The sequence below is a fragment of the Sceloporus occidentalis genome, unplaced genomic scaffold (genome assembly GCF_023333645.1).
Source record: "Sceloporus occidentalis isolate IW3139 unplaced genomic scaffold, rSceOcc1.0.p SCAF_2, whole genome shotgun sequence".
Classification (NCBI taxonomy): Eukaryota; Metazoa; Chordata; class Lepidosauria; order Squamata; family Phrynosomatidae; genus Sceloporus; species Sceloporus occidentalis.
The window spans coordinates 35,828,233-35,853,742 of NW_028316982.1; the positions used below are offsets into that span (position 1 = coordinate 35,828,233).

General features: G+C 40.9%; 1 protein-coding gene across 1 annotated transcript; it reads right to left on the reverse strand.

Moving 5' to 3' along the window:
* Positions 1-7,691: 7,691 nt before the first annotated feature.
* LOC149318152 (uncharacterized) lies at positions 7,692-8,805 on the reverse strand. Its single transcript, XM_089508076.1, has 3 exons — positions 8,561-8,805; positions 8,381-8,505; positions 7,692-8,350 (listed from the first exon to the last, which is right to left on the reverse strand). The coding sequence occupies exons 1-3, from the start codon at positions 8,803-8,805 to the stop codon at positions 7,692-7,694; spliced, it is 1,029 nt and encodes a 342-aa protein (XP_089364202.1).
* Between the last annotated feature and the right edge of the window lie 16,705 nt (positions 8,806-25,510).

Sequence of the window (25,510 nt, forward strand, 5' to 3'; positions counted from 1 at the left end):
TTCCACCTTGACAAGTTTTGTCTAGTTGTGTCTGACTGTAGGGTCGTGCTCATCTCTGTTACTTCTGTACCAGATACGAGATACCCGCATTACAAATATAATTTACATGTATTTTTATACTGTTATCTTGTTATATTGTTATTGTTACTTAGCCAAGGGAGCCAGCATTGTAAAAGATAACTCTGTGGCCATGTAGCCAGCATCACTAAAAGCCAAGTCATATGGAACACTGTCACCTTCCCATCAAAGTGGTACCTAATTACCTAGTTGTACTTTTACGTGCTTTCGAACTGTCACAAAAGGAACCCAGAAGAACCAGTTTCTTTTTACTCCGGAGGGAAATCTCATGGTTTGGCGGCTGCAGCTTCCCTCCAGAGTTAAAACGTGTGTCTGCAGGCCACCATTTACATGCAGTCTGTCTCAGGTCTCTGGTCCAAAACACACTGTATAAATAATTAAGTTTGAGACCAGTTTTACTGCCCTGGCTCTGTGCTATGGAATCCTGGGAATTTTAGTTTATATAGGCACCAGAGCCCTCTGACAGAGGAAGCTAAATGTCTCACAAAACTAAAGTTTCCAGAATTCCCTAGCATTGACCTAGGGCAGTTAAAGAGTCTCAAACTGGATTATTTCTGAAGTGTGTTTTGGACCTAATTTCTTCTCAAGAGACTGTCATTGAGGCAGACGTATAAAACAAAGCAACAAAAGTTTATTGATTAAATATCTGTTTCAGAACACCAAGCATGTATATTGGCACTTTATTTATTTCAAAGTAACAAGTACAAACTGGACAATTTTCCTGAACTCTACTTTCATTGCCACCTCCTGCCCTCTGCAACAAGCACAGCTCCCAACTTGATCATGTCCTATTTATTTCCCTCTCATCTCATTTCATCCCATCCTTTTGGCATCTATCTATCTATCTATCTATCTATCTATCTATCTATCTATCTATCTATCTGAGAAATGCAGTTTGCAGGAAGGGGCTTCCTTTGTGTCTCACCAACAGGAGCCATGTAAAATGTAATGACATAGGAACTGGTCTTCTTGGCTGTGGTGTTTTGATTGTGGAATGTCTTTCCTTTGGAAGTCTGAATGATGACAATATTGCTTTCTTTCTGGAGCTGAGCCAGAATAAGGTTTTAAATAAAGTTTTGGACATTGATTTACATCAAAGTATACATGTACTTGCCTTTAATTGTTGTAGTATTTAAGTGGTTTTAAATGTTGCTTTGTTTAATACATTTTTATATTGTTCAAATTATGTTTGAAGATGGAAGTCTTTTAAATTGTGTAAAGTGCCATGTATATCAATGGCACTATATAAACGATGATGATGCCTTAAGATTCTGCTGAAAAGGGCAAGATAGAAGGGAATGGATGAATGCATGAATATCTTGATCTCTATCACCTCTTTATCCTTATTCTAACTTGTCCTTCTTAACTATATCTGTCCCTTTTTCTGATAGTTAAATGTACAAATGTTTCCTTTCATACTATCAGCCTCTTCATATCATTCTAAGGGCCATGATTTGCTGGCCAGAGCTTCTGCCCTGCTGTTTTCACACCCTCATAAAATGTGTGTGTGTGTGTATTAAATGATTTTATTTTTCCTTTATGTCACATTTTTCTGAATCTAAGTACATAAGCATACTTGGCATTGCATAAATACTTCCCAGTATGGAGGTTATTTTTATACTGCACAATACACTGGTAAGAAAATAGCATATTATTCTGTTATTTTAAACCCCAGTCTGAGGGGATTAAAGAGTTTCAGAGGAGCACCTCCTGAGGCTCATGGCAGTTTATTTTTCTGGCTATATTTCTGGAATAAGTCTATATATAATATGCCTTCCCATCATTTAACATTTAACAAGTTTTAAGTTGGTCAAAGCCAGTCACATGAACTGGATGTTGAATTAAATATTTAAAGGTTTGGGAACTGCTTAGTTTATTATACTCTCTTCAGATTTATGTTGCACAGGCTATGTTCCTCTCTTTGGAAACAAAACAAGATCTGTTTGGAAAGAAACTAGAATTCTCAAGGCAATCTCATGCGCACTGGTTAGTAAGCTTAAGTACACATAATTCCATAGGCATGGGAAGACATATTCAACTTGGTCAGGAAACTTACCTCAGCTATGACATTTGGTGACTCACAGGGAGGAAATAAGTCTGAGGTCAATGTACAATCCAAAAAGCTGCATGCATTGATTACTGGCTTCAACCAGCACTTCAACCACAAATGTATATGTGGCAACTTGTTCCATCCAAAATGTCATATTTGTCCAGAATGCAAATGAAACAAAAATTTTAAAAAAAGAAAGAAGTTTCCATTTGGGATGAATAGTTCATGCTTTGGAATGCAATACCACACCAGGTCTTCAGTGAAAGCACTTGGGTAGGTTGGCTCAAAGATTACAGTATATAATATGTATCATCCCATAATGGGAAGTGAAATAGGATGACCATCATCCCTCTTCTCTATTTCTCTCTCTCTAATTAAATAGGACAGTGAAACTTCTATTCTTTGGCAAGAGTAAAAGCATATAATTATCTATAAATGCAGCAACACCCAGTACATGAACACTAAAGTACTGCCCACTTTCAGCTTCCTGGTTTTGTTCCATTATGTGTGGCACCTTATTCCATCTGAAATGATATCTTCATCCAGAATATCTGTAGAAGCCTGGAGAAGAGAAGGTTAAGAGGTGATATGATAGTCCTGTTTAAATATTTGAAGGGATGTCATATTGAGGAGGGAGCAAGCTTGTTTTCTGCTGCTCCAGAGAACAGGACCCGGATCAATGGATGCAAGCTACAGGAAAAGAGATTCCACCTAAAAATTAGGAGGAACTTCCTGACAGTAAGGGCTGTCTAACAATGGAACACACTCCCTCAGAGTGTAGTGGAGTCTCCTTCCCTGGAGGTCTTTAAACAGAGGCTAGATGGCCATGTGTCAGGTATGCTTGGATTGTGAATCCCTGTATTGCAAGGGATTGGACTGGATGACCCTTGTGGTCTCTTCCAACTTTATGATTCTATGAATATAAACCACCCAGTGTACTCAGTATATACCAAAGCAGAAATCTACAACCTCCTCAAGCTATAATCATTGGATCTGAGAAGCTTTGTTAAAGATCCACAATTTAATTTGATAATGAAGTGTTAATGAAGTGAGCCCAGTTTGACCACCAAGAGAGAGTGGCATACTATAGTCAAAGTGCTACTGCAGAAAAGGCCCTCCTCCATGCCTCACATAGGATATTCCCCAAAGGAGGGTCTCTTTGACAGACTTTAAGTCCCAGACAGGTATATATAGGAAGTAAGAGTGAAAAGAACATTCAATTACTGAAGAAAAATAATGAGAAAGGGGTTTTCTGAGTATTTGAAAAGTCCTATGAAGATCCTCCTCCTCCAGCTTCTTTCACATATTGTTCCCCCAGCCATCAAATCTGAGAACTATACATGCCCCGCCATCCCAGACTCACTTGTTTCCCGTTTCCCAAAAATAGAAGGGACCAATCTAGTTAGGAGGATTATTATGGGCTGTGCTGGGATAGCTGGTGCACAATAATGATTATCTATAGCATCATGAACCTGGAACACATATATCAAGACTATAGCTTTGCCAATCTTTCTGACTCACCCCTCCCTAATGTAAAACAAGAGGTAGATCAGGGAAGGCAAGAGAGAATCATGGGATGCTATAGGCTGTCTGGTCCTAACATATCATCCTGCAATCTTTCAATGTTGCATGGGGTGTAGGGGAGATAAGAGAGGACTGTGGAAAGTTATGGTTGTGTATGTGGGAGAGAAGCCAGGCTAGAAAGGAGCTCTTACCATAGTCTTGATGTCATGTGGGTGGGGATGAGGCTAGTGAGGCTAGTGAGGATTGTGGAAAGGGTATTGTTTCTCCAATTCTTCCCAGCCCTCCCTGCCTTGCAACTGGAAACCTCTCCCCTTGTGACACTTCTTTTTTTTTTTATTCCACACACCCCTCCCCAATTAAAATGCAAATCCAGCCATGAGACAGCAGTTAAGATTAGAAAAATCCCTCAGTTTCAAATCATCATGTGTACAATCAAGAAGGTAGGAAATCCCTTCCATCCTGGTTAATAGGTAACTGGAACTCCAGTATCATGTTGCAGTAAACTCAGGTGGTTCCTAATAATTTGCTCTGTTGTCCTTTTCAGAGTATTAGACATCATGCTTTCCTCAAGGGTGCCTCTAGAGCACATTCCCAGGACTCTTTCTGCTCTCCTCCTGCTGATGCCCACTGGAGTTATCCTTAGAAGAATGTCTGGGCTGTCCCTTCTAATAACTGGGACTCACTCCGACTTCCTCCTCTCTAGCTCTGGCATAAGCCTTATTGTTTCTCAGTTGTATTCCACTGTATGAATTTGGGGTTGTAACGGCTAACTTCTCTTCTGTGGCAGGCGCTTGGGACTTCCCATCGCCGCCAACCTTTTTCTTCTAACGAACCCCCTTTACTATTTGGTGGGTTCACAGTATTATTCCATATAGTAGCATGGATAAACAGATATGGCCGACACGTCTTTATGATGAAAACAAAACAAGTGAACTTTATTGAACAAGTTGGCATAACAGATATGACTTGAACTTAGTTCAGGCGCGTTCCTTTTGGTCACAAATGTATTCTTCCCCTCGTTACTATGTTCCTTTCTTACCCTCTATCCTCTTTATCTACCCTGGGACTTCTCTGTCCTGCTCTGGGTAATTCTTTTAATATCCCAGCCACTACGGCTGCTCTATATCTCAACCAAACTAGTAACTCAAACCCCTCTACCTGGGTCTGGTTACATAGAGTCTCTTCTTTCTAGACTCTTTAATTTAACTCCTGTCCCTCTCTGGACATACTCCTATCACCTGTCTTCCCTAACCTCTCCTCCAGCCTTTTCTCTTTCAGGTTCTAACCCCCTAACTGCCTCATAACCCCGAACATTCCAACTGCCCATCCCCAACAGATGCCCAGAATGTTCACAAATCCCAGCCCTCATTTCATTGGCTGGCCCTCAGCTGCCTCCTGATTGGTCAGATGGGCGTGCTCTCCATTACACACCTCCCCCCTTTAATAGGTTCATTGACACCCATAACCAAACAGTTATATGGATCAATGAACTCCTAGCTATAAAATATACTTACCCACTATATATAAAATATTATACCAACACCTGTAAACACCATCACTATACATATATACATGTCACTTCATTGACCCGTTATAACAACTTAACACATTTTTTTTCTCATTTAGCATCCTATAACCATATCCCATATACTTTTATTGGGTTTGAACACTTTAATAACACTTAAACTTTCCCCCTAGCTTCAGATTCTTTATATGTTCCATTTAAATGTTTTTATCAAACATATTCAATCTTTTAATCACTCTCTTATTGAATTACAGACTGATGGAACCTTATCTCCAACCCCTTTTCCCCCGTTCCCAGTATGACTTTGAAAATATTTCATCTTCTATTATACTAATGGCAAACAGTACATTGGTTTTCCAGTCTATTAACTCAATAATATCATTGTCCTTTTCAGGAGTTTTTTCTGGATCAGTTCTTGTCACCAACAACATGTTTCTTTTTATCAGTTGTGGACTTAACACCTCATCTGGTAAAAAGTCTTTCTTTCTTCCTGTTTCACTGGACCCGATTCTTTGAGTGCGTTGAACGATCTTTACATCTTCTTCTGTAGACTGTAAAGCGTCTCTTATCAGAATCACCCCGTTCTCTAGATAGTTAATCACAATCTGTGGTTTTCCTTTCTCTGTTGAATCTCCTTTCTCAGTTGGTTGATGGCTTTTCGGGTCCCACCAACGGTTGTCTGTCATCTGGCCACCACCAGTACGCTTAACAGTGAAGTTTATAGATGTGAACACGTTCTGTATATATATATCTATTATTTCAAGTTTTATTTTTTTAAGATTCTTCCAGTCTCGATGAACAAACCATTCTCTTGGGTTAGATCACTCATTTGCGAAACTAAATATTTTTCAACACTGTCCCCTTTAATATATAGCTTCCAGATATATGTCAGATCTGAAAGTATAGAAAGTTTGTCTAGCTGGGACCTATGATGTTTGTCCTCCATTTCTATAAGGGGTGGATTACAGATGAATTTTATCATTATTATTAAACACTTGTTGACAGTATGATGTTGTGTCCTTATGACTTTATAAGGATGTTTTTCCTTTAACTTGGAGGCTTTCTCATCATCTGATTTCAACAAAGGTTTTAAACTTTTAGGATTCTTTTCTTCCTGGCTAAAATCTTTTTTCTTTTTAGCCCTTATGATCACAGCCAAGTTTTCATCAGGCTCATTAGACCTATTAATTTCATTATCCATGACTGCTACTTTTCCTTCTTTATTTATTACATATACTTGCTCTTGTAAAGCTTTTTCTTCTTGTTGTGTAATCTCTTGGACTTTATATTGAGAAGTTCACGTTGGAGAGTATTGTATTTTGCTTTTACATGGTAAAACATGGTTTTCCATCCTTTTGCTTGTGCATTGGCTTTATGGCAATTTTCCACAAGAGTTTGAACTTCTCTGTCTTTAGAGTTTAGCCTGTTTACCAGTCTGGCAATCTCTGTGTACAGATCTTCAAGTTTTAACTTTATGTTATCAAGCTCATTCTGATCTTTATTGACTTTTTGATGCAGAATCTGATTTTTTTTGTTTTAAATCATATAGCTGTTCTTGTAACTTTTTATTTTCTTCTACTAAAGCTTCTTTTTCTTTCTCTTTTTGACCAATTCTCACATTTGTTTCATCTAACAAACCCTGTAGTCTGATAATATCTTCTTTATTTCTATGTAGGAGTTCATTAGCACTAGTTGAGGAAAATATCATCTTAGAAATTTTATCTTCTAACTCTGAAATAGTCTTTTATTTTCGATCTAGCTTTTTCCTCAGAGAAACAATCTTTTCGTTTTTCCCATCCATAAGGCTTTGTAATGTCTGATTTTCTGATTCCAACTCATTTATTTTTCTTTGAAGTGTATTGGCTACTTTGTCCTGTCGCTTAGATCTCTCTTCATCTCCTAAGTTATGGTATTCTTTAAATAGCTGCATGTGTCGGTTTAAATCATTCCCAATATTTGGATTGAATCATATATTGCAAACTTCCATTGCAATTCATGACCTCGGAAGGAGATATTTAAATTGGAAATTCAGGGCCTCCTAAACCCTTTAAAATCATTGTTTCTTCTGGGCACAACTCTTGAGTTGTACTAAGTGTGACTTAACTATACACACCTCAGCTCCTGAGTCACGAAAACCCCACACCCAGTTCTTATTTATTTGTATCACTTCTCTATGTTCTTTGATTTCTAACTCTTGAGGTAACTTTGTTAGCAATAAGTAAGGTTTTGGAGACGTCTTCCTATTAGCGTTTGTTACTGTTCCAACTGTCGTTTCTATGGCCACCGCCACCTCAGATCGATCTCTATGACAACATTCCTTTATGTCAGGCCCCACTGATGTTATACAATAAGCTGATTTAACTTTGGATCTGGGATCTTCATTAAATATTGCTGGACAATTATATCTTAGGTGACCTAATTTCCCACACTCATAACATTTTTTTGGATTGTCACTATACCAATCCTTTGACCCACTATCTCCTTTATATTTCTCAGGGTCATTTACTCCCGTGGCTACCCTTTCCCTTTCAACCTCAGGGCTTTTCTTTCATTTCCCAGGTTGGAAATTTTTCCCCTGGTCATAATCTCTTTTGAGGTCTGCCAATTTTTGGAACATTTCTGTTCATTTCCTGTCAATTTCTCCTCGGTCCGGGGCCATTTTCTATCATCTCCTCTTATTAAGGCCAAGGTATCAATTATTTTGGCCGCCTCAGCTACGGTTTTAGGTTGTCGGTCCTGAACCAACCACCTATAGTCTTGGGGAATGACGTTATAGAACTGTTCTAGTCCTATCAGATTTTGTAGTTCATTTTTAGTCGTTATTTTAGACCCCTCAATCCAACTTTTTAATAAGTAATCTAACCTACAACCTAGCTGAGTATATGTCTCATCGCCTTTTCTTTTAATGGCCCGAAACTCTTTTCTGTGATGTTCAGGAGTTAACCCAAATCTCGGTTTGACCATCTCTTTGAACAGGGTGTAATTTTGGGCTTCTTCTGGCCTCATTTCAGCATGAATTTCTGTCAGACCACCACTAATCTGTGACCTCACATAGCTCATCCTCTCTTCTTCTTTTACGCCCAATTCTTCACAAGTTCTCTCGAAGTTAGTGAAGAAGGACTCAATATTGTCTCCTTTATAATATCGTGGAAACCTTTTCATATCAATTTGAGGTATTCAGTTTACCTCAGCTATCATTTGAGTTTGAGGGATTCCTTGCTCTAAGCCCCTCACCCGAAGCTGATAATCCATTTCCTGTTTTCTTAACAGTCTCTCCTCGTCTCGATCTTTTATTTTGGCCATTTCAATCTCTTTTTCCTTCTCGATTTTCATTTTCATTTCATTCCCTTTCATTTTCAATCCAGTCCTTTTCTCTTTCTCGCTCAAGTTCTTTTTCTCTCAAAACCCTTTCATTTTCAATCCGGTCCTTTTCTTTTTCTCGTTCAAGTTGTTTTTCTTGCAAAACCCTTTCATTTTCTATCTTGGCCATCTCAAGTTTGATCTTCCAAATCTCCACATTCTCCTGAGATTCAGAGGTTACAGTGTCAACACTAGCCACCTTTTCTTCTACAACTTCCTCCTCCACCATTTCTGTCCCTGCTGGAGGTTTGACTTTCTTAGGAGGCATTGTTGCTAGTATTTCCTTACAATTACCTCAGACTTTTACCTCAGGAAATACTTTTATTTTACTATGCCTAGGGTTGCCATTCATCAGGACCTCCAAACCGGGACAAATGTAGGACAAAATTTAAAATGTAGGACACATTTTTTGTGTCCTACATTTGAATAGGAGCCTCGGAGGCTTTCCCTCTCAGCCTGGGCCCCGCCCTCGGCAGGGGCGGAACCCAAGCAGGGACGGACTCCTCCCCTTCAGGGAGGCTTTCCCTCTTAGCCTGGGCCCCACCCTCAGCGGGGGTGGAGCCCAAGCAGTGGGGGACTCCTCCCCTTCAGGGAGGCTTTCCCTCTCGGCCTGGGCCCGCCCTCGGTGGGGGTGGGGCCGAAGCGGGGACAGACTCCTCCCCTTCAGGGAGGCTTTCCCTCTTGGCCTGGGCCCCGCCCTCGGCGGGGGCAGAACCCAAGTGGGGATGGACTCCTCCCCTTCAGGGAGGCTTTCCCTCTCGGCCTGGGCCCTGCCCTCGGTGGGGGCGGGGCCCAAACAGGGAGGGACTCCTCCCCTTCAGGGAGGCTTTCCCTGCAGGCCTTGGCCCAAGCTGCGAGGGAAAGCCTTCCTTAGCTTGCCAGATCTCACCCGGGGGCAGGGGCAATCCTGGGGGCGGCGCCAAACCGGGGCGGGACCATGTGGACCCGCCCCAAACTGGGAATGTCCCGCCCCCAGGCGGGAAATGGCAAGCCTAACTATGCCTTAATTGAATCACAAGAATCTCCTTGGATTTAGATTCCATCTAGTGATTCCCTACATTACCACTGACGTTTACCTCAGGAATCACCTGAGGTAAAGTGTGCTTTTTCTTCCCTCTTTCAACTAGTCTCTTACAATTACCTAGTACGTTTACCTCAGAGACTAGTTAATTTCTGGTGTGGTCAGTATCTAAGCAATCTCCTACAATTACCCTTAAATGAATACCTCAGAGATCACTTTACTGCCTCAACGCCTAGATTTTAAATTGTAAGTTTTCCTTTTCCACAGTTTAAACCTACTGTTGGGTATCTGGTATTTTGTACTCAGACCCCTAACTTCCGCACATGTTTGGCTACCGGATTTTTGGAATCCCGATGCTCTAAAACTGTGACTTTTCTTTCATGTAGTCCCCTACAATTTACCTCAGCAAATTACCTCAGGGACTGGTAACTCGAACTCAGAACCCATTAACCCCAATTATCTTTAGCACACTTCTCCTCAAATTCTCAGCCAAAGGATTTCACGAATCCCACCGCTGCCACCAAATATTTAACGGCTAACCTCTCTTCTGTGGCAGGCACTTGGGACTTCTATTATCCCATCGCCGCCAACCTTTTTCTTCTAACGAACCCCCTTTACTATTTGGTGGGTTCACAGTATTATTCCATATAGTAGCGTGGATAAACAGATATGGCCGACACGTCTTTAAGATGAAAACAAAACATATGAACTTTATTGAACAAGTTACTTAACAGATATGACTTGAACTTAGTTCAGGCGCGTTCCTTTTGGTTACAAATGTATTCTTCCCCTCGTTACTATGTTTCTTTCTTCCCTTCTATCCTCTTTATCTACCCTGGGACTTCTCTGTCCTGCTCTGGGTAATTCTTTTAATATCCCAGCCACTACGGCTGCTCTATATCGCAACCAAACTAGTAACTCAAACCCCTCTACCTGGGTCTGGTTACATAGAGTCTCTTCTTTCTAGACTCTTTAATTTAACTCCTGTCCCTCTCTGGACATACTCCTATCACCTGTCTTCCCTAACCTCTCCTCCAGCCTTTTCTCTTTCAGGTTCTAACCCCCTAACTGCCTCATAACTGCCAACATTCCAACTGCCCATCCCCAACAGATTCCCGGAATGTTCACAAATCCCAGCCCTCATTTCATTGGCTGGCCCTCAGCTGCCTCCTGATTGGTCAGCTGGGCGTGCTCTCCGTTACAGGGGTCTCTTCCCTAGTGTCTCACTGCATCTCTATGAAGTTTAGCACACTATACTCTTAAAGTGCTACTATTCCACTTTGACTCCTCTAGCTGCCTCCTGTTGCATTGTGGGATTTGCAGTTTTAAGGAGGGGTATTTAGAATTCTCAGGCAGAGAACTTCTCTGCCTGAGAATTCTAAATACTCCTCCTTAAAACTGCCAATCCCAGAATGCAACAGGAGGCAGCTAGAGGAGTCAAAGTGGAATAGTAGCACTTTAAGAGTATAGTGTGATAAACATCTATGTTTCATATGGAAATACTTCCTCCCTGCTACAAGCTGCTGTTAATTCAGGGTGGGAAGCAAAGCTTCCTCCCCACTATACCTCCCTTTCTCTTAGAAGGGGCTGTGTAGATGTTCTTAACATTGTCACTGTCTTGGTACATGTGTTGTTTCTGATCCAGCCTAGCTTGACTCTTGCCTATACATACAACCCATTCTGCTCCAAAGTATAGGTTGTTAGAAATATATACTTCTTCCCTACATAGAATTCTGGAGCTGGCTGTGACTTATAATAAGTACACAGAACTTTAATGCAGTGGACCCTTCCTATATGTGGGGATCCATTCCAGACTTCCCTCACACGTGTATGGGAAAAAACACATAAGCTCATATCCATTTTTTTCCTATGGAGGCACTCTCCTATGCCTGGCACCGTGTGCACACCTGCACTGTACATACTATTTTGTCCTCCCAGGCTTGCTGTATGTGTAAGCTCAAAGCTGCACTGTATCTTATGTAATCATCAGTCTTAATTATGGATGAGAACCACACCATTGTACAGTCTACTGAACAGCCATTTTGTTGTGCTTTCTTGGCAAGGGGCCATTTTGTTGTACATTGTCTTTTTTTCAGCAGCTGTTTTATTTTAAAGATGCAAATTCTAGTTATCATTCAGTACCCTTTTTATATCTTTGTCTGTATGTAGGGATCATAAAACAATGAACCACATTTTTATAAAAAATGTAGACTATATTAATTTACTATTGAAACTATTTATCCTCCTCCTTTTCCTCCTCTTACCTTCTATAGTTGGCACCATAGCCTTGCACAAAGGTCATCTGAATGTATGTTTAATTTATAATTGGTATAATATTTATTATTATTATTATTATTATTATTATTATTATTATTATTATTGCTGCATGTCTTTAAGTCATTTCCATTACTAGATAACACATATGAGCTAAAAACCTTCTAAATCTTTCATTAACTTCCAGTATTTAGTGCATAGACAATTATGACAAAATGTTATTATTTTCTCCATGTGATAATATCAATCAGTAGGCATATTTAATTGAAATATAAATGTTTTGCCTGCCCTATGAAGCTTTTGATGGCTTAAAAAAAATATTTGTGATACCTGAATAAGTCTTTGAAGAGTTGTCAGTGAAATGGGTTCAGTTTAAAAAAACTTTTTAAAAACCAGTCTATTATAAATTTATGAAGATTGATAAAAGAATAAAACATACACATCTAAGATGAAAAGTAGGCCAGAAAGATAAATCTGCTCAGGCTGTGAGTTATTCCAATTAGAGCGTGCTAATAAGCAATTTTCTAAGGCTATGCTGAATTGCTTCCCTGACTTCAATGCAGTTTTGTTAGCAGAATAGCCTCTTATTATGTCTACCTTAAATAAAATGCATGACAGCAAGTCAATCTTGACTTCTCTCCACTAATGAACCACAAGAAGGTTGATCAAAGTATAGTAGCTTAGCGAAGACTGTGAAAGATGACGCACAAACCAATTAATTTTCTCGGTGGAAAAGATAAAAAAAATGTCACATCTAATTTTGACACATTTGATCAGTTGGAATGGTTGGTAACTCACTATCAAATACAGTATGCTTCTCTGAGTACTTAAAATAATTCTCTTTTAATAATATCTAAATGTAAATGGGATAATGATAGGGTGTAAGGCACTGGATGGTTTAGTTTCACTTTTTAAGGCCAGTACATACCATATATAAGTACAAAGGGTGCTTCAGATGTCTTTAGCCTTATTTGGACCAATATAACATGGATTTTGACAAAAAAAATTTCCATTGACTTTGATAGCAATCTTTCCACTGGCCTCATTCATGCATTATTCAAGTATAGCCAGAACTATGTTCATATAGACAGAACTACTGTAAAAACTGGCAAAAGTGGCTAATTGTCCCCCAGTTGTAGGCCAATATTTGGTACAGCTGCAATGAAATAAGATATGCTAAGACTGAGGATCCTGGAGCTATGCAAAAGGTTTTTTTTAAATATAGCTTTACCATGCTACATCACTTTTTGGAACCCTGTACTGTATATCCCATTATAATACCATATCATATCCACCTTTGTATCCTTTGTATGTAGCAAGCCCCACAGTCACTATTTCAACAGTTTGCACTGTTGGTTCCATTGATTCGATGAAATACATCAAATGAGTGATCAGTTGTGTTTCATGAACATGTTCTTTCTAGCAGTACAGGAAATCCTTATCTGTTCATCTATTTATGAATCTTAGGCGGGTTACACACCGCCATTAAAGTACGGACACAGTCCGTACTAGGGTTAGGAAGGTGCGGTGCTTCTGCACCCCCCTAACCCTAGTATGGACTGAGTCCGTAAAAAATGGCGGCTCCCCTTCCACAAGGGGGCCGCCATGACGACGTCATGACCACGTCGCCTCTACACGGGGCGGCGCGGACGTGATGTCGTCGGTCCGCGCCAGGGCGCCTAGGGCGCCCTTTCTGCGGACCAGGAAGGAGCTCCATTTCGGAGCTCCTTCCTAGTTTGTGGCGGCGCTTTGCTTCGCTGGGCGCAGCCTTCAGACGGTTGCGCCCAGCGAAGCAATGGAGAAAGGGGCCAAGCGGCCCCTTTCTCCTTCTCCCCACCGTCGCGGGGTGTCCTTGGGGCTTGAAGCCCCAGGGACACCCCTTTTCAGGCTGCGAGGAAGCGGCGTTTTGCTGCTTCCCCGCAGCCTGAAAAGCGGTGGATCGGGGCCTCAGCGGCTGCCGTTCTAGCAGCTGAGGCCCCGATACACCGGGGAAAAGGGCGGGTGCAGCCCGCCCCAAATGGGCGGTCTATAACCCGCCTTAGATTCTTACATGGAATGGAACCAATTGTATATTTCTGCCTAAAATAGTACAACTTTACACACACACATGCGAAGAAATAAGCTTTCTGCCCATTGTGTCTTCATATATGTTTCATACTCTCTCTCTCTGTGTGTGTATTTGTGTGTGTGTGTGTGTGTGTGGGAAGAAGAGAGGGAGAAAGAGAGAGAAGGAATGAGTGCAGATTGCCAGTAGCTTTTCTTATTTGTGAGTATCTAAATTTTCTTCTACCTTTTGAAGTCATTGTACATTGGAAATACATCAGGTTGATCTTTTCGATTTGGAAGATGTGCAATATGTATACTTATTCAAAGGGAGCTAGTTGTAGGGAGTTATATGGTGATCCCTGTAGCAGTTTCCTCTCATCGATTAATAAAAAAAACAGTGGGTGGTCCCTACCACATAAACTGCAGTACTGAAGCCCTGGAAATAAGTATGACCACTCACTTTGATCTGTAACCAGAAATGGTAATATAACATTATATATACAAAGCTATGTTAAAGACTAGGGAGATCACTTCTATACTTTGCTAATGAGAGGTCCATGTTGCTGTCTAGCTCTGCTTTTCCTCTGTCTTTCTATGGAAAACAAGATTTATAGTAATGAGTGATAATGAATAAATGACAGACATTAAAAGACATGTAAAGAGCCACTCCAATGTGTACTGTTGGTTTTGTTATTATGTGCCTTCAGGTTGTCCCTCACTCATGGTAACTTTTGGTATCATAGGTTTTCTTGGTAAGATTTATTTAGAGGAGATTTGTCATTGCTTTCTTTTTAGGTTGAAAGTGTGTGAATTTCCCAAGGTCACCAAGTGTGTTTCCCTAGCTGAGTTGTGATTTGAACCTGGGTCTACCAGAATCCTAGCACAACACTGAGGCTACCATACCACACTGGCTGTCAGTTTTAATGTGTATTTCTAGATTTAATTTTGTTCTTCCTAAGCCATAATCTGTCAATATGTGTTTAATGTGTTGTTGCTGTGTGTCTTCAAATTGTTTCCAACTTATGGAGACCCTAAGGTGAACCTCTCATGGGGTTTTCTTGTCATCTTTCTTCAGAGAGGGTTTGCCCTTCGCTTCCCCAGATGCTGAGAGTATGTTGCTTGCCAAGGTCAGCAAGTGGGCATCCATGGCTGAGCTGGGATTTGAACCCTGGTCTCCAGAGTTGTAGTCAAATGTTCAAATCATGTTACTAATCACAATTTAGGATGTGCAACTGTGCTGGGCAATCAGATTTCTCTACCCCACCCCCAATTGAACCTCCCCCAACTCCTGGAAATAATACAGGAAAGGTAGGAGACCCTGATGAATGGAGAAATCTGTGATGTGTGAATGTATAGGAGAGCCCCTGAACATATGGAGGTATCACCTTCTCTTAGTGGAGCCCTTCCATCTACTGGGGATAGATCCAATCCAGTGTGTAGATGTACAACATTCCTTTATGTAACCAATAAGGTGGAGCCAAAGGTGATTCTAAGAATAATAAGAATACTTTCCTATGCTTACCTACTCAGAAGTAATTCTCATACCTATTCAGAAGTAAGTCTCATTTAGCTTATTCTAAGTAAACAGGCAAAGGATTGCAGCCTATACATCCCACCCCTTTTTATGATTTGTGATTTTGTTTTGGTTTTGGTACATACAGTCACATTTTTAATTCATTCATTTATAAAATTAACCTCTCTTGCTACTTCTCTCAAATGGCTTTTCTTACTCTTCTCAGTTACATAATCAAACAACCAAATCTGGTTATTGTGGTATCATGACTTCACTTAATAGTAGCTCACTACACAATCTTTGGCTGACATTTTCTATTTAGCTGAACTGAGAAGAGCTGTCTTTGCTTCCAGTAATGTAATCATGTAACCAAGATTCATTGTCTATAGCATAGTAATATAGGAGATGTCTTAAACCGGATTGGTTCAGTGATCTATCTAGCTCAGAACTGTCTACACTGCCTAGCCATCACTTTCTTGGATTGTGGGTGGCAGGTGGGTGAGTAATGCAGCAATACCTGGAGATAACCGGCATTTAATTGGAGACACCATGCTTGCAAATCAGGTGGTCTGTCAGTAAAAGGCAATGGTCCTCAAAGTTCTTCCTTACAATCTTCTTTTCACTACATGTTCTTTCTTTGGATTAGACTGTCCATGTGCTTGAAGCAGGAGAAAGAAACATTAAGTAGAAAGGGAAAATGGAACTGGTGTAGTAGAACACAGCAGAGATGGCATGAAGCAGAACCTTTTTTAAGAAGTGTAACCATTCTCAAAATTAAAAGATTTCCAAAAAATATTTATTCCCAAAGCATGATTTCTGACCCATAATTAAAGCAGGATGCTATTTAGCGTAGACCTATAATTGGCATGAAATATGAAATTCCAGTTGTTTACCTGTGTTATGTGATCACCATTATTTCACAGTTCTGAATATTTCCCAGAAAATTCTAGGAGTGAGATGGCAATCAGGTATCAAGATCCCAACCTGCAGGCACAATCCAGAAATGGTTAGCAACTGAAACAGAGCCATTACAATGTACTTTCAAATCTTTCTGGTGCATGAAGTATGGTCCACCAGATGTTGTTGGTTTATAACTCCCAGAATACATTAATAAATATTATGCTGGCTAGGTCTGATGGGACTCAGAGTTCAATACAACTGAAGGAATGGAGTTTGTCCAGCCCATCTTTAAATGGATGTTAATAAAAGCAATTAAACTGAAGCTTACACTAGAAGGTTTTTTAAACAGAGGCTGGAAGGCCATATATTAGGTCTGCTTTTAATGAGTAATCCTGCAAGGCAGGGGATTGGACTGAATGGTTCTGGTGGTCTATTCCAACTCTATGATTCTATGAATTTCTGCATCTCCAGTCTTTCACTTGTAAGTTATATTTCTTAGAGTCTTGCACAGCAAAATATAACCTTTTGAGATCATTGAGATTTTACTAGGAAAACAGGACTAAAAGAGGGGGGGGGAGGCAGGCCTTTTAAAATAGCTCAGTTGATTTTGGTTTGCAATCAACTAAACTTGGAAATAAAGAAAAATACTGAAATATTTCCCTTTCCATCTCAACACATGAAATACATATTTTCATATGCTAATTTTCTCCAAAGAATATTTGCATGAAAGTTGATGAAGTAATGACATGAACACTGTCATCCAAAAGAAAGACAGCTGAACCTAGCCATACCTCTTAAATTTAAAAATGTAATTCTGAAAAAAGTAAAGAAAAAAGAAGCTAAACAAAGCTCTTTGCATTCCAATGGCAAAAGCAGAAAAATATATTCAAATACAAACAGGCATGTCAGCACAATTATATATAAACAAAATCATATCATAATAGTTATAAAATATAAGTAGAACTGATTTGGATTATGCATTGTAGCTACTACACTACCCACACATCTGCCTGGCTTCTAAAACTAAAACCTGAGAGATGTTTATACCCTTTATATCCTAATATGAACTTCAGCTTTATATCCTAATATGAACTGCAAGGCTCCATAGATCCTTTGTATCCATGATGCCAAGGAGTCTGGGGCAATGAATGAATGGACTCTGTGTATGTTTTCAGAAGGACTCTGAATAAACTGAAATTTAAGTATTTATGTCTGACCTTCTCTAGAATAGGTGGTTGTGGTGCTTTTGCATTTACTTAATGGTAGACTTGACTATCATGCTTCTATAATCCCATTAAGAAAGAAAACACAGAGACAAGGAAATAATTATTATGGACTCATTATTCATAGCCATCATTTTATTAGCGTAGTGCTAGAAGGTACAGAAAGGAGGAGCAATGTCAAGCTGCAACTGTGTTAACCTTTAATTTGTCTGGTATGTGTGGTTACATGTTATAAGACCACCTAAGTAGAGAATAAAATAAACATGTTCCATCTCCCTTAGTAAATCAGACAGTAAACTGAAAGGAGAAGTCAGGCCCAGTTGCATGGTGAATGTGGTATGGAGTGAGTCTCTCTTATCCAGAATTCCAAAATCCCAAATATTGCAAAATATTCCTGGGTGGCTGACATAACGATACTGATGGTTCAGAGAACACAAATTTGTTTCATGCACCAAATTACTAAATATATTGTATAAAGTTATCTTCAGGCTTTGCATATAACATGTACATGAATCATTAATTAACTTTGTGTTTAGACTAGGGTCCCATTTCCAAGACAGTGCATTACGTACGTATGTGCAAATACAGGTATTCCCCCCTCCCCCCCCAAAAAAAAACCCCACAAAAATTCAAAATACAAAACACTTCTGGAACCAAGCATTTTGGATGAGGGAGATTCATCCTGTATCTTGATTTGTCATATTATGGAAAACAGGCTCCTGTTTTATTTTAAGTACTATGGCCCCATACAGACAGGTCAAAATAAAGCTGCTTCGGGTCACTTTGAAGGTATGCTTTTTAAATTATGCATACATCCTAAGAGTCTGGACAATGCGCCAAAGCTGTGGTCCAGTCCTTAGGACTGGAGTGTGGCTTTGGTGTGACTTTTGGACACTTAGGACGCATGTGCCATTTAAACAGCATACCTCCAAAGTGACCCAAAGCAGCTTTATTTTGGCCTGTTTGTATGGGGTCCAAATTTCAGTCAATATATCGCCTCTCATATTACCATTTGTTGTTCTATGGTCCAGCCAATACATGTTTTGGATATACTGATGAACTAGTACTGCTGCTGCTGCTACTACTATTACTACTACTACAGCTGCCTATAAACACTGGGGGGGGGGGGGGTTAGGTGTGTGAAAAGCTAGCATTTTTGTCTGTTTTGTTCCTGAATATTTTTCCCCCTTATATTTTTTTAATCAGAGTGCAATCTTTTCCCCATTTTCTTGATAGAAATGTATGTTTGTTTTTATATGCATTTTCATTAAGTGTGCATTTTATGCATTTTTCATGAGGTACACAATTTTGTATAGATTTTCACCCTTGAAGAACGTGTATGTGTGTATTTTTCAAAGATGCATTTTAGTTCTGCAAATTTGTTTGCATGCATAATTTGAACAGAATAAAAAAGATTTCTCATTTGTAATAACAGGAAACCAAAATATATGCATATGCTTTTGTCAATGGTCTCACAGCCCTTGAAATGCATGCACAGTTTTTAAGAGATGGTTTAAGCAAATTTATTTTCCTTCTTGACTCAGCTTCGAAGTCTGTCCCATCTCCTCGAAGCTCTAACTGGAGTATAAAGCTGATGTACACAACAAATGCATGGCACATCATAGCTGAAATGACTATACATCCATTTTTGGAAATTCTTTTTATATTGCACAGGAGGAGGCTGATTCCAGTTCATGAATTTGTTTACATGGGTTCTGTAGTTAAAAGGTAAAAAACTATCATTTATTCCTTCTGGTATAAAAATATCCTGCATTTTCTTGTGACATTCTAAGTAGCCTGAACTAGTTCAGGTTCCAGAATGCAACACTGGTAAATTACTAAAACAAACCACTGACATAAATAACCTTTTATTAGCCAGGAAAGTGACTTGGTGACCATTCATAATACACAATTATAGTGCTATTATTTCACATTAATTATTATGGTTCCACCCCATGGTATCCTGCAGTTTGTAGTTTGGCTAGGCACTGAAGTTCACTGGATGAGAATTCTCAAGGCCCCTCTCCAAACTGTCAGTCCCAGGATTCCACAGGATAGACCTATGGCAGATAAAGTGGAATAACAGTGCTATAATTCTGTAGTGTGAATGGAACCCAGGTTATATAACTGAGCTGGGAAATCGATTGTATTTTCTTCATGGAAACCTCCTCTTCTTGTAGGTTTTCATTCAAAACTGTGTCCTAGTCTATCCTTCCTGCACACTCAAGTCTGCTGGGAGGAACCTACTACAGCTGAAGAAAACCAGGCTGGTGGCAACTTCCCAGAGGAACTTTTCAGCCGCCGCTCTGAAAATGTGGAACGACCTGCCAGTGGAGATCTGCAAAATTACATCTTTAGAGGCCTTTAAAAAGGGGATAAAGATGGATCTCTTCCAGTGAGCCTTCCCAGACTAACCTCCAAAATAAGAACCTGAACTGCTCACCTACCCACTGTCTATCCCTATGACCACTCCTTTTTCCGTACTCCTAATTTTAGCTGCATTCGCTATGCACCTCGGTGTAATGTGTGATACTGCTACTATTATTATATAGTATGATGTTTTAATTGTATTTCAGCAGAAGGAGGGAGGGCTAGGGGATTGGGATCATGTTACTACTGTTTTTAAATGTTATATTGGACTGTTGTTACCCACCTAGATCCTCGAAAGGGAAAGGCGGGATATAAATAAATAAATATGTTGTTATTATTATTAGATAATGTAATTGCCTAAGTCCCATTGTTAGTACAAATTAAAATCAAGATGGACTCAACAAGTTTTACCTATATGTGGACTCACCCTTCAATAATTGGATCTACTTTAATGGACTAACCAACAGGATTTTAGCCAATATCTGGTTAAAAAGTTAGCAGTGTTCAACAGCCTTCCTTGTCAATGTCTCACTGAAAAACATTATTATTGTCCATTCAAGATTAGTAGCTCAGCTTCCTGTCTTTTCAGGTTAGGTCCTGGCCAGTTGATTTTCTCTGTTTCTCTATAATAATGGTTATGAGCATTAGAGTTGCCTAAGTCACACTCGTGTTACAGTAACAGTGGGGAAGCCCAGCTAATGGTCCAATTGGCAGACCTGCTACACACAGCTTTTCTGCCAGCGTGGAAACTTTCAGGATAGTAAGCTATTTTTCTTTGTCTTGTAGTTCATGACAGCATAATTTTGAAATACCACAGGCATTTAAAAAATCCTCAGATAAGTTTCCACAATCCAAGTAGCCTGTAATCTGGGACTGATTTAAAACAAACAAACAGACAGACAGTGCCAAATTTAAACCATTATTTCAAGATGTTTATTTTATGTGACAAACTTAGTTTGACGTTAGAAAACATGCAGGGATAGCTGTGTTGGCCATTTAGCAAATTCAAACAAAAATCCACTAAACAGGGATACCTTCATTGTCCAACTGAAATGCACTGTCTGTCTGTCTGTCTGTCTGCCTGCCTGCCTGCCTGCCTACCTACCTACCTACCTACCTACCTACCTACCTACCTACCTATCTGTTTCCATGATGGTGCAGGGATTTGAACTCTAATCTCTAGAGTCATAGTCCAACCCTCAAATCACTATGCCATGCTGCATCTCTCAAAAGTTTATATAGTTTCTAAAATTTACAAGGGGTGGCCCTCTGGATTTTGTTGAACATCAGCTTTCATCATACTTCATGGGCAATGGAGTCCTACAACACCTGCAGGGACAAAGGACAGGATATAGTTCCCTTGGCTTTTTCCTCTTCAATTCACATTTTCTTTTAGACTCCTAGTGGGCCATACCACTACTCTTCTGTTTTAATTTTTGACCAATTTGGGGGGCCCATTTTGCATATTTGGGACATTTTAGGGAATTAGGGAAAGCTAATCAAATTATTTTGTGGTAATTGTGAGCGGGTTTGGACTAGTAGTGGCTTGAGTGTTAGACTACTACTCGTGAGATCAGCTGTGCTCAACTATGAAACCCACTAGGTGACATTGGGTATGTCACATACTCTCAGCCCCAGAAAACCCTGTACCAGTACCATTGCAAAAAGAACCTGTTTTTTATGGGTTCTTTTTGGGGCAGAAGGATGCCATGCAGTTTGGTTCCTGCGGCATCCCTCCACAGCCAAAAAGGCAGCTGCCACCCTGCCCTTTCCCAGAGGTATGTACCGGGCCTAGGTTTCCCAAGGTTTCAGTCATTGCCAAAGAAACAAACAAACAAACAAAAAATAAATATCAAAAAATGCAAAGCCAAGCCTTAAATAGCAGAATTATGCCTTTGTCTAACTACGGGGCAAAACAGACAGACAGAATCTGCCCCTTCAAGCTGTCCCTTCCAAGAATGGATTGGGGCCACAGAGAACACATGCCACAACCCCAATCCACTTTTTCCCCAGGAAAAAGCGCCTTGAAATCACCCACAGGGTGGCTTTATGGCGATGTCAGGCTGTGTGGCATATAAATGCAGCACTCCAAAGCTACCCAGACAGCAGCACAAAAGGGCCATCTTTTTCAGTGCTATGTTTCCCTAAAAAGTGAGACTTATTCCAAAAACAACACAAGTGGCTTGTAGTTCAAAATAAAATTTACTAATGACTTTTATCTATATTTGCATAGAAGCTATATCCTTATCTAGCTAGTGAATAGTTCAGGTAGAAAAGAAATATGTATCAAACCATCTTTCCTAAGAAAGATGAGAGAGGAAAAGCACGGAAAACATGCAGTTCAGTTGAAAATCTTTGAGAGAGAATGTATGTTAGTCCCAAAGGGGGAGTGACCTAAATACAATTGTGTGGATTGGTTTAAATAAATTAACTGAAGTCATTTATTCTGTAAGCATGTAAGCACAGTTTCACAATGTAAATTTGCTCTCATGAAGCATTTGTGAAACATGTTGCACACTGTCTTCAGTTCAATTGCTAGTTCTAACTGAATTAGGTCAATTGAATGGCAAATTTTCACTGATACAAATCTTATTGATTCAGTGGGTCTACTGTAGTTGGAACGAGCAATTGGACTTAGATCAAATCTTGGAAATAAGTCATTCTGACATTACTAACTCACAAAAATGCTTAATACATTGCTTGTCATGGACACAAATCCTATCCATTTGTTCCTTTTAAAAACACATTTTTGTAAAAGCTTTTTTTGGAGGAGGGGCAGGTTTCTTCGAAGTGTGTGGTTTATACAATTAAAACTTCCCATGGTGTGCAGTGTGTATTTTTAAAATGTGTCAAATCTGGCTAGGTTTTGTCCTTTTGTAGCTGTTGTGTTAATTTAATATCAAATATTAAGCAAGATCCCCAAAATACATTTAGCAGCTCTGCAACCAGGATTAATAACTCAGTGTAACTGCAACAGATATATACATTTTTTAATACAGTAAATTATTAAAGCAGTTTTGTACATTGAATTATACATTTGCTCTGTGACTGACTTTGGGACAAAATATGTTGTCTACTCCTACACAGTACAGCAAAATGCAAAATAGGTCAATCAAAGGATGTTATTTACTTCTGGTTTTTTGGTTGGGGAAGAAGGCTAAATGTTCTACAGTGAGAGAAAAGACATCCTTTCTTATATTTTCTGGTCATAAAGATATAGTACAGCCTTCTCTAACTTAACATTCTTTACATGGTTTGTTTCCAGGTCTTTATGTTTTGTTCTCTACTGTGGCTAATATTAAGGGATGTGGACTGTTATGACCCAGAACAACTGGAAGGCACAAAGTCCTGGGGAGTCCTGGCATAACTGTACCACAAACCTTGTCTCTGCTCCTGTGCAATGCCAGGTCGGTTAAGAATAAGACCCACATAGTGCATGATCTTTTGGTAGATAAGAACTGTGACCTGGCTTGCATTACCGAGACCTGGCTTGGGCCTGAGAGCAATGCGGTGTGGGCACAGGCCCTCCCTGCCGGGTACTCGGTTAAGGACCAGATCAGGGTAAGTGGGCGGGGGGGGGGGATGTTGCCTTGATCTATAAGAACACTCTTCCCTTGGCCAGGAACCATGTGCGACAGACTGATTACATTGAGTGTATCTACCTGACCCTGAAGGCCAGGGACAGTCTAGGGATTCTGTTGGTCTACAGGCCACCCCGTGCACTAACAGACTCCCTGGCCGAGCTGACACAGTTGGTCTCGGAGCTGGTGCTGGAGTCCCCCAGGCTTTTGGTCCTGGGGGACCTCAACATCCCCTTCGAGACCAGCCAGATTCCAACTGGTGCGGCTCGGGAGTTCATGACTACCATGACAGCCATGGGCCTGTCCCAATGGGCCTGTCCCAATTTTTCTGTATGGACATGGAGTCTCCGTGGGCAGAAGTAACTAATACCTATGCCCTGTCATGGATGGATCATTTCTTGGTCGAGGCTAGTATCAAGGCTACTACCCAGATCCTCCCCGGGGGTGGCGGACCTATTAGGATGGTCCACCCTCGAAGGCTGATGGAACCCAAAAGGTTCCAGGAAGCCTTAGAGGGCTATCTGGTTGGAACTGACGGCGCCTCTGTTGATGCCCTGTCTAACATCTGGGATACTGATCTCTCCAGGGCTATATACAGTATTGCTCCCAAACGTCCTTTCCGGCCTGCTTCCAATAAAAAGTCCTGGTACACGGAAGATCTCAGGGCAAGGAAGCAGGCTGTGCAACGACTAGAGCGCAAATGGCGGACACATCAGAACTTAGCCGACAAGACACTCCTAGAGTCTCATTTGAAGGCCTACGGTGTGGCAATAGGTGCAGCTAAGAATTCGTTCTATGCTGCACGTATTGCGTCGGCGGAGTCACGTCCAGCAGAGCTGTTCAGGGTTGTGAGAGAGCTTACTCAATTGGCTCCCCCCCTGAACCCATTATTGGAGCCATCTAAAGCCTGCTGTGACGAGTTTAACAACTTCTTCGCGGATAAAATCTCTCAGCTAAGGACTGATCTCGACGCTGTTATTGGTTCAGAATCAAGAGTAGAGGCGTCCGGAGCTTCCGTCGATTCAGTTATACTGGATCACTTTGAGTCTGTTAGTACCGAGGATGTGGACAAGATCCTCCGTAGCGTTAGGAGGACGACCTGCTCTCTCGATCCCTGCCCTTCATGGCTGGCAGTTCAAGGGGGAACGGCGACAACTGAGAAGTTGCACCGGATTATTAATTCATCCTTCAGGGAGGGCCGTTTTCCAACTAATCTTAAAACGGCCATTGTAAAACCCTTATTAAAAAAGCCCTCCCTTGACCCCCTGATTCGAAACAATTATCGGCCTGTATCACTGCTGCCATTTTTAGGGAAGGTGATCGAGAGAGCAGTTGCCCTCCAGCTACAGAGGGTCTTGGAGGATACGGATTATCTGGACCCATTTCAAACCGGCTTCCGGGCGGGCTATGGGGTTGAGCCTGCCATGGTCGCCTTAGTCGATGATCTCCGTCTGGGCATGGACAGGGGTAGCGTGTCCCTGTTAGTGCTCTTGGACATCTCTGCGGCCTTCGATTCCATCGACCATGGTATCCTTCTGGATCGCCTGAGGGAGCTGGGTATCGGGGGCACTGCTGTGCAGTGGTTCCATTCCTACCTCTCAGGCAGATTCCAGATGGTGGAGCTGGGGGACTGTCGCTCCGATAGGAGGGCCCTTACATCTGGGGTCCCTCAGGGAGCGATTTTGTCCCCTATGCTATTCAACATTTACATGAAGCCGCTGGGAGAGATCATCCGGAGACACGGGGCGCGGTGTTATCAGTACGCTGATGACACCCAAATAGTCTTCTCTGTGTCTCCGACTGATGCAGTGACTAGGGATGGCATCTCTCTGCTCAATGTCTGTCTGGAGTCGGTAATGGATGAGGGAAAACAGACTCAGCCTGAATCCAGAGAAGACGGAAGTACTTGTGATTGGCTCGCCCGGTCCCGGGAAGGAAATTTGTCCACCTGTCCTGAGTGGGGTCACGCTCCCCGTGAAGGACACAGTTCGCAGTCTGGGGGTGCTTCTGGACTCATCACTTCGCTTGACTTCTCAGGTGGATGC

What these genes read in the sequence shown, in the direction of transcription:
- LOC149318152 (XM_089508076.1), bottom strand. Translation starts at nt 8,805, where the DNA reads ATGCCTCCTAAGAAAGTCAAACCTCCAGCAGGGACAGAAATGGTGGAG. An exon ending in TTGAGAGAAAAAGAACTTGA is followed by an intron (nt 8,506 to 8,560) that starts GCGAGAAAGAGA and finishes AATGAAAATGAA; the next exon opens with AATCGAGAAGGAAAAAGAGA. An exon ending in AGAGCAAGGAATCCCTCAAA is followed by an intron (nt 8,351 to 8,380) that starts CTCAAATGATAG and finishes TAAACTGAATAC; the next exon opens with CTCAAATTGATATGAAAAGG.